Source organism: Leptonychotes weddellii, chromosome 6 (assembly GCF_054177405.1).
Source record: "Leptonychotes weddellii isolate Sample4059 chromosome 6, ASM5417740v2, whole genome shotgun sequence".
Classification (NCBI taxonomy): Eukaryota; Metazoa; Chordata; class Mammalia; order Carnivora; family Phocidae; genus Leptonychotes; species Leptonychotes weddellii.
In genome coordinates this window covers 137,204,496-137,214,087 of record NC_138374.1, presented here as the reverse complement: position 1 = coordinate 137,214,087, position 9,592 = coordinate 137,204,496, and the positions used below count along the sequence as shown (strand labels likewise).

The 9,592-nt window shown below is 46.4% G+C and overlaps 1 protein-coding gene across 6 annotated transcripts in view; it reads right to left on the bottom strand.

The window, feature by feature from the left end:
* Nucleotides 1-3,065: 3,065 nt before the first annotated feature.
* ASH1L (ASH1 like histone lysine methyltransferase) overlaps nucleotides 3,066-9,592 on the bottom strand; it is a 191,864-nt gene continuing 185,337 nt past the window's right edge. For all 6 annotated transcript variants that reach the window (XM_081825479.1, XM_081825481.1, XM_081825482.1 and 3 more), the window contains 4 exons: nucleotides 8,348-8,514; nucleotides 7,040-7,080; nucleotides 5,835-6,136; nucleotides 3,066-5,475 (listed from right to left, as the gene is read on the bottom strand). In XM_081825479.1, coding sequence (XP_081681605.1) covers nucleotides 5,384-5,475; nucleotides 5,835-6,136; nucleotides 7,040-7,080; nucleotides 8,348-8,514 — 602 coding nt within the window. In that variant the 3' untranslated portion in view covers nucleotides 3,066-5,383. The remainder of the gene's footprint in view (nucleotides 5,476-5,834; nucleotides 6,137-7,039; nucleotides 7,081-8,347; nucleotides 8,515-9,592) is intronic.

Genomic DNA, 9,592 nt, shown 5'->3' with positions numbered 1-9,592 from the left:
AGGGTGTTCCTTTCTCTCCACAGCCTCGCCGGCACTTGCTGTTTCTTGTGTTTTTGGTTTTAGCCATTCTGGCAGGTGTGAGGTCGTACGTCATTGTGGTTTTGATTTGCATTTCCCTGATGCTGAGTGATGCTCAGCATGTTTTCATGGGTCTGTTGGCCATCTGGAGGTCTTCTCTGGAGAAATGTCTGTTCATGTCCTCTGCCAATTTTTTAATTATTATTTTTTGGTGTTGAGTTATAGCTCTTTATGTATTTTGGATACTAACCCTTTATTGGCTATGTCATTTGCAAATACCTTCTCCTATTCTGTCAGTTGTCTTTTTTTCCTGTTTTGTTGATTGTTTCCTTTGCTGTGCAGAAGCTTTTTATTTATTTATTTATTTTTAAAGATTTTATTTGACAGAGAGAGAGAGACAGCGAGAGAGGGAACCCAAGCAGGGGGAGTGGGAGAGTGAGAAGCAGGCTTCCTGCAGAGCAGGGAGCCCGATGCGGGGCTCGATCCCAGGACCCTGGGATCATGACCTGAGCTGAAGGCAGACGCTTAACGACTGAGCCACCCAGGTGCCCCCAGAAGCTTTTTATTTTGATGTAGTCCCAATAGTTTATTTTTGCTTTTGTTTCTCTTGCCTCAGGAGACATCTAGAAAAATGTTGGCTGTGGCCAGTGTCAGAGACCTGACTGCCTGTGCTCTCTTCTAGGATTTTTATGGTTTCAGTTCTCACATTTAGGTCCTTAATCCATTTATTTCTGTGTATGGTGTAAGAAAGTGGTTCAATTCCATTCTGTTTCATATAGCTGTCCCAATTTTCCCAGCACTATTTGTTGGAGAGACTATATTTTTTCCATTTCTTGCCTCCTATGTCAAAAAGTCATTGACCATATAATCGTAGGTTTATTTCTGGGCTCTCTACTCTGTTCCATTGATCTATGTGTCTGTTTTTGTGCCAGTACCATACTGTTTTGATTACTACAGCTTTGTGGTATAATTTGAAATCTGGGATTGTCATACCTCCAATTTTGCTTTTCTTTTTCAAGATTGCTTTGGCTATTCAGAGTCTTTGGTTCTATACAAATTTTAGGATTTAGTTGTGAAAAATGCTGTTGGTATTTTGATAGGGATTGCATTAAATCTATAGATTGCTTTGGGTAGTATAGACATTTTGTTTTTTATATTTATTTAAATGTATTTATTTGAGAGAGTGAGCACAGGGGGTGGTGGGAGAAAAGAGAGGCAGACTCCGTGCTGAGCGCAGAGCCCAACGCAGGGCTCCATGTCACAACCCTGAGATCATGACCTGAGCCAAAACCAAGAGTTGGACGCTCAGCTGACTGCGCCACTGAGGCTCCCCTAGTTATGGACATTTTAACAATATTTGTTCTTCCAATCTATGACCATTGAGTATCTTTGTTTGCGTCATCTGCAATTTCTTTCATCAATACAGTTTTCAGAGTACAGGTCTTTCACCTCCTTTGTTTATTCCTAGGTATTTTATTATTTTTGGTGCAATTGTAAATGGGATTTTTTTTTGGGGGGGGTAGTTTTCTTAATTTCTCTACCTGCTGCTTCATTATTGGCATATAGTAATGCAGATTTCTGGAGACTGATTTTATATCCTGCAACCTTACTGAAATCATTCATCAGTTCTAGTAGTTTTTTGGTGGTCTTTAGGGTTTTCTCTATGTAGTATGGTGTCATCTGAAAATAGTGAACGTTTTACTTCTTCCTTTTTTCTTTTTTAAATACTTATTCATTTATTTGACGGAGCACAAGCAGGCAGAGGGCAGAGGGAGAGGGAGAGGCGGGCAGAGGGAGAGGGAGAAGCAGGCTCTCCACTGAGCAGGGAGCCTGATGTGGGGCTTGATCCCAGGACCCTGAGATCATGACCTGAGCCGAAGGCAGATAGATGTTTAACTGACTGAGCCACCCAGGTGCCCCTACTTCTTCCTTTTCAATTTGGATGGCCTTTATTGCTTTTTCCTGATTGCTTGTGGCTGGGAGTTCCAGGACTATGTTAAATAAAAGTGGTGAGAGTGGACATCCCTGTCTTGTTCATGACCTTACGGAAAAGCTCTCACTTTTTCACCATTGAGTATGATGTTAGTTGTGGGTTTTTCACATATGGCCTTTATGATGTTGAGGTATGTTCCCTCTAAACCTACTCTGAGGGTTTTTTATCATGATCAAATGCTTTTTCTGCATCTATTGAAATGATCATATGGTTCTTATCCTCTTATTGATGTGATGTAATACATTGACTGATTTGCAAATATCAAACCACCCTTGCGTCCTGGGAATGCAGTCAGTAGTCTTGATGCTTCTGAGCAACCGTTCCAGCTGAACTCAGAGCTGCAGTGGTGATCCATGTCTGGGATGACGTTTTGTTGGGTCCTTCAGTTGCTGGCAGGAGTGAATCTATCTTCCTTAGTAGGGTCACACTATTTCTGACACTTGTTTGCAGATGAACATGAAGATTTTGGAATTCTGAGTCCAACACTGGTTACTAGGTGATCTCTGGCAAGTTGCTGAGATTCAGTTTTCATTTCTACAAAATGGGAATAGTAACTACAGAGGGCTATAATGAGGATTAGCTAACTAGCTAGATGATCCTGGGCAAATTACTTAACCTCTGTGTTGCTTCAGTTCCCTCATCTATAAAATTGGGTTTGGGTACCTACCTAAAACGTCTGTTGTGAAGATTAATTATTGAATACATGTAAGCTGCTTAGGATGAAAATGGTCTGACACAGTGGCCTGAAGTTACTGTTGCCAAGCCTGGGGTTTGTTCGTGAATACCGAATGAGTGATGTGTGCGTATGTTTGCAGAGGACAGAGGGCTCAATGATTATTCTGTTGGTTGGTTAGGCTGGGCTCCGACCAAAAAGATCCTAAGATTGAGGAAATGGCTTTATCTCCTAGTCAGTGGTGAGTGTGCCCCTGCAAGGCCCCAGGATGCTGATGACGTGGTTTTAAAAAGATCTGTCTGGAAACAGGATGGAGGAAGGAGATCCTGGAAGACAAATGGAGGCCAGGAAAGGGGAAAAAACAGCAAGCTCACCACTCTGTTGTTAGGAAAAGTTTTTTCCATTTAATACTAGACTTTCAAGGATTGAGATGCAAGCTTTTTATGCAATTACATCCAATGTTAAAATTGGTAATACATAATTTACAAAGATTAACATCAAAACAATCATCTATTTAGATATGCTTTTGTAAAAAGGAAATATATTAGCAGCATTTATATTTTCCGCAATCACACAGCCTACAGACATGCAGACTAACTCTGTATCTATTTGCAGTGATGTAGTGCTTTGCCCCGCATTTCAAACACCAAAACCCACCTGGCAGCTAGGGGGTTCTTTTTATTTCATTATTATAAAATAACCGAAAAATAAAAAAAGGCATTAATTTCTACACCAGTAAGAAAAAACAAGTTTTTGCACTTACCTAACATTTGATTGTCTAAAAAACATTTCGGTTTTTAGTCTTTCAACAAAAGAAAGATAAAATGACAGCGTAGTGTCTTTTGCTTCTGTTCTCATATTTTACAAAGTTTTTTTCGTTTTTCTTTTCTTTTTTAAAATTTTAGTGTTTAACACTATTCAAGGAAATATTGAATTTTAATCTCTTTCTTGTCATTTTCCTGCTTTTTGACTAAAAGGAGACCCCCAAAGTGCCCCTATTCCCCACCTCCCTCCCACCCGGCTCCCTGCAATGAAAACCAAAAGAAACCACTTAGATGGGCGTGGACATGCGACGTTCCCAGCTCCACACGTGAGTATCTGATACCCAGGTCTCGTCGTAATGTACAGTGCTTCTCTACAGTAAGAAAATACTCCAAACTATTTTCTTAATTCTCTTTTCTTTAATAAAATATTTATTCTGCTTTTTCTCTGCTCGAGGGGATCTTTGGCATCCCCTGTCTCTTTTGTTCGGTTTTGTTTTTTTTCCCTTAAGATTGACACAGAAAGGAGAAAAAGAAAGAAAGATTCAATGGAATGGAAGGTGTCAGTGCTTCTACCTAAACAAGTCAGAGCGTCGTCATCATCGGGGAAATGTACAGTGAGGACAGCGTTGGTCCGGGGTTAGCGGGAAGCGACGCCATGTGTTTCCTGCTGTATTGCTTCCTGGCCGCGCGGAGATGTACACACACACACACACACACAACTTGGCACGTTTAAGAACCATCTTTTCTCTTATAAGAACATCTAAAACGTATATGCATATGTATGTCTGAGAAGACAACAAAGCAAAGCTTTTTAACTTTTATTTTTAAAGAGACGGTATCGTCTGGTAGCTTCTGGCCAAGAGAATGGGAAGGAAAGCGACATCCTGACGTCCCTCCCGCTGCTGCTGTCACCATCAGGCTGGAGGAGACGGGACGGGCGGGGCGAGCACTGTCTCTGGGAGGTGGACACTGAAAACCGTGTAACGAGGAAAACGAGAGTAGTGTTTTAAAGTGATGGTGCACACTCACGACAAACACTCTGGCCGGCGAACGCTGCTCAACAGCCTGTGCAGTGACTCGTGGCGGGGGGGTCGGCTTCCCCGGGGGCGCTGCGTCGGCTCGGAGGGCGTCTGCGTTCGTGCGACACAGCGGACCCGCGAGCCACAGTGTGGGGCGGCACACGGGCGGGCGGGGGCCCGGCCTTCTCGTTAGAAACAAACAGGTTTGGCAGGTTATGAAGGGTCAAACGAAAATCACGACAGTATGTCCTGTGCCCTCTGACCCCATGGGGGCCTTCCCTATTCCAGGATTACAGTCCGGGGAGGAGAGGTAGGGAGAAGGGCGGCAGACACAAGTGCTTGGACTTGTCAGTTCACGTTTTACTTTGACCTGATTGGGCAAGAAAGGAGAGAGAAACTTTCCTGGTCAAGGATCTATCTGGAAAGAGGCCCCAGCTACTGTTTCTGTTTGAGGTCTCCGGGCTAGCTCTTGGAGCCCACAGAGAAGAGGCGGGGTGGGGTGGGGACATCCTCCTGAGGGACTGGGGGTGACACCTGGTAGAGGAAGCAGCCTGGCAGCAGTGCCTGTGGGACCGGAGGATGGCCCAGAAAGACCCGAGCTGGGGGCAGGGGCGAGTGCTGTAAAGTACCACAAGGCTCCGGTCACCCCCCCCCCGCCCCCCGCCGTGTGCTCCGTCCTCCTCCCATCACGAACCCTCGGGGGGAAGCGGTGGAGAGGAAAACAAATTAAACTGAACTGTTTAGACAGACTCCCTTCCTCTCCACTAGCTCCAAGATTTATGAAGTACCTAATGTCAACGACATGGCCCCTTCCCCTTGCCGGACGGACCCTTCCCACCCCTGTCTACACTCAGAGGACAAGAGGCAGGACTGTTAGCTCCACTGATCGCAGATGCTCAAGCTTCTCCTTTGAGGGTCACTTCCGAAAGCTGTTTTCTGGGATGAACAAAGTACGCCTTCGCAGCTTCCTGCCTGACCCTTCCTCCAGCAAGTAGGTCACGTCGATGGCTGAAAACAGAACCAAGGAGGCTCATCAAACACCACCCTCCCACTCCTCACTACAGATTTGAGCTCTAAGGAGGTCACAGGAGTCCACTGACTCCTTTTCCGACCTCGAAGCACCTCAGGCCTTCCTCCAGCCCCAGGAGAGAAGCTCTCCGGGGTGGGGTGGGGTGGGGTGGGGGGAGGCTCTCACTGCCCGCAGCCCCCTTCCCGGGATGGAGCCACGTGCAGGGCCCATCAAAGAACTATGACGTTTTCACAGAACACTTTCCATCCTGGGCAATAACGGTAAGCTGTTCTTCTTCATTCCTTCCTCACTGATTTCCCCTTTATCTCAGACCCCGGACACGAGCCTGATTCTTTACCATTTTTCCCAGGGATCTTTTCAAGGAGCCTGAGTAAGATCTGGTTGAGTCGTTCCCGCCGGCTGTGCCGCCGCTCCTCAGGGCTACAGGCAGGCTGGGACTCCTGACTCATCTCCTCTCGTTTCCTTTCACCCTCGCTGACCTCAGCAAGGGCCCCCTCCCGTTCTGGTTCCTCCAGGCTGGGCACCGCATCGGCGGCTTGCTCCTGGCTGGCCAGAACCTCTTCAATCAAGGGCAGAGCATCATCCTCCTGGCCCAGGTCTTTTAGGGGTGGCTTTGGGCGCTCGGACTTCCAGGATGACCTGCCAGAGAGATGTGGGCATTTTGACGAAGGCCGTTCAGGGCACTCAGGAGGGGAGGGGAGCGGAGCGGAGGGGAGGAGAGGGATGGCACCTCAGGCTGGATTGAGATCCTGAGTCTAGCTCTTAGGAGCCTTGGCTCTGGTTATCACTGTATTATTATTTGCACAAATCACTACCTTTTTCTGACATCTATTTTCTAATTATAAAACTCAACTTTCCTTCTTTCAGGAATCCATACACTGTCCCAGAGCTGGTCAAACTGCCTGGCTAGCCGCCAGAGAAGTATGACGCAACCTTGTGATGCCCGCAGTCCAGCCACAGTTGAGAATCTGCATGGAGCCTGCCTTTCCCGACTCCGTCCTCACGCGCATCACTGAGGACTCTGCCCTCCCCGCCAGCCCCAGTATCAGTGCGGCCCGCCGCCCCCCACCCCAAAGGGAGACGGAAGGAAAGCCTTCACTGCTCCTTCTCCAAGAACAAGACTCACATACAAAACCAGCACAAGTAAAAGCTACGTGCCCGCCACGCTCAGTGAAAGCTCTGCTCTGAACAGCTACTTGACAGCAGGTCCTCGGCAGCGGTCCCAAGAACTGAGACACCTTGGGGTAATGTGAAAAGCTTGCAGAAATCTTAGAAAAGGAGACTTTTCTGAACCTGTCTAGAGTTCTGTTCCAAACCTTCTTGTCCTTCTGTTTCTACTCCTTGTTGAGTCTCCCTCCCTGCCCCCGACTAAAGCTCCATCAGCAGACCGTGCCCCTGACACCCAGTGCTTCCGAGTCACTGCCGGCACCACAGGCCACCGTCACCGAGTCCCCAGTCCTTGGTGCTGGTTCTCCTGCTCCACTCAAGTTGGTGTCCAACCCCTCATATAAGGGCTCCCCTCACGTCCCCCAGGGCACTCACCGCCCTCCGTTCCTCTTGTAGTTGTCTGGGACGTAATGAGGCTGAAAAGAAAGGGAAGTGGTAAGTGTGCTGCAGAAGCTGGCTCAGAGGAGCTGGGGAGCCAGGGAGGAAAACACAGGCTAGAGCCCTTCCGTGCTGGGTGGCTGTGTTTTAAGGGCAGAGGGTCCGTCCTTCTGTCAGTCTGTAAGGCCACGGTGGTTTTGGTGTCTTGTAAGCCTGCCCCCTGTAAGAGGGACGGGCTCCCATCCTAACGTTAAGTAGTGCAAGTTGGGGCTTTAAAGCTGACCTGTGAGCTGTTGCCCAAGCAAGCAAGACCAAAGAAGTCTAGATGAGAGGCAGGGCTTGGTGGTGTGCAGAGAGAATATAAAATAAATACTGTTTAGAGAAATCCAAAAACAATTATAGGAAAAACAGGGATATAAAGTTTGCTTTCTGGTTAGATGGTTTCTCAACATTCCAGGAAGATGGCCACAATTTTTGACCAGCCCACAGAAAGCAGCTTAGTCAAAGATGAGGAGCTTAGTCCAAAGTTTGATTAGCGCAAACGGACGGATGGATGGATGTCCAAAGCCTCTGTGGACTGATGACGGAACAAAAGACCTGGAGGAGTATGTTCACAACAATTTAAAGAAAAAGTGCATAACAAAGGCAAGAAATGAAAATGTTAACAGTGATTATTTTCTGGGTAGTGGGATGACATACAAATTTCTCTTCTTAATGCCTCTATACTTTTCACATTTTATATAACAATGGTGTCTTACATTTTAAATGCAGAGATATAAGGAAAAAGCCCTGAATTATTTTCACCAAAGTTTTCTCAGGGTTCTTGCTATTCTCCGCTTGCTTCTTAAAATTGTGGATATGAAAACACAACCAAAAACTACACTAGAGCTCCAGGGCCAAGACTGTAAAGAGGTGATAGAGAAAAGAAGAAAACCTGACTATAACATGGACATCAACAACTTGTTGAGAAATAGCCCATGCCAGGAAATGCAGAATTGATGTATTCATGCTGTTTAAAAATCCCAAACAGGGGTGCCTGGGTGGCTCAGTCAGTTGGGTGTCTGACTCTTGATCTCAGCTCAGGTCTTGATCTCTGGGTCGTGAGTTCAAGCCCCGTGTCAGGTTCCACGCTAGGCACAGAGCCTACTTTAAAAAAAAAAAAAAAATTCAAACTAGAGACAGATTCCTAGAGTTTGGGATGGACTAACAGGATGAAGCAGCAGAGAGCCTGGAGGTTCCTACCCTAGGAATTCCATGCATGAACTATATTGCGCTGACATGACAGGTAAGTGGAAGGAAACTTACTGAGAAATCTCTTTTGGGAGTGAGCTTCTTGGGGAAGTGGTCAAAGGCGTAGGGTTTGGTGCAGACAGGATAGCGGTTCCGGTGGATCTTGTAGAACAAGTGTGCGGACTTGTCAAGCCGATAGTCACAGATGTACACATCTTGCTCCTTCACTCCTTTGGGTCTCCCTAGGAGTTCAAATACTGTTAAAGAACTCTCCTGCCTTCCCCTGCTTCACCTCGAGCTCGAGCTGCCCAGAGATGAGCCCACACCACTGGGAGGGCAGTGGGACCCTGAAGAGGGGACACTGTAGCGATTCTGAGAGGCATCTGGTGATTGCAGAAGAAAGGAGAGTCCCCAGACTGCAGCGCTGGAAAAGGACAGAGGTGTGTGTGTGTATCTCAGAGTGTAAGGGCAGGTCACTGGCTGGGAAGGAACCAGACAGGCAGCTCACCCAAGTGCTGCAGGAATCTGTGAGGGAACACAGAGTGTGGCGACATTAGGAGAGAGGAAAGGATGAATGAGGGGAGCACATTTGGAAATAAGCACTTTATAACTGGGAGATGAAGTCCCCAGAATCATGGAGCCCCAAGCAGCCGATGCTTAAATGGAGTACATATTCTTCTGAACCATTTGCTACGACAGAGAAGGCGAGGCAGGCGAGCTCGCTAATGGTGACAACTAGGCATACTAAGCTTTCACTGTGAGCCCAAACTGGGCCACGCGCTTTGCAGAATACTTCATTTAATCTTCACAAAACACTATAATAGGTACTAATCCCTACTGCCAGTAGATTAGGTAGCTTGCCCAAGGACACACAGGTAAAAAGTGGTGGGGCTGGAATTTGAAAACAGATTATCTGACTCCACAGCCTACACTGTTAACCATGGAGCTCAAAAAGCTAGTGTGCTTTTTGGGTTTGTTTAATGTCCAGAGTTGTTGATGGCCTTTGGGATTCTGGAATGGGTGGAAGAACATGCCTTGTGACAAATGCCGAATACACAGTACTAAGAAATGCTAATTAAAAAAACAACAACAACAAAAAAACAACCAAAAAAACGGGGGGGGGGATTAACATTTATTGAGTATCAAGAAAAAAATTAAAAAAGAAAAAGAAACAAAAAAACGTTTATTGAGTACCAAGCGCTAGCTAAAAGAAAGAAAAAATACAGCTTTTTGAAGCTTCATAGCTAGCCTGGGAGACAGTAAGAATGGAATGGCAATTGCAGATGAAGTAACAGGGGACAGGAGGTCATTTCTTTAGCA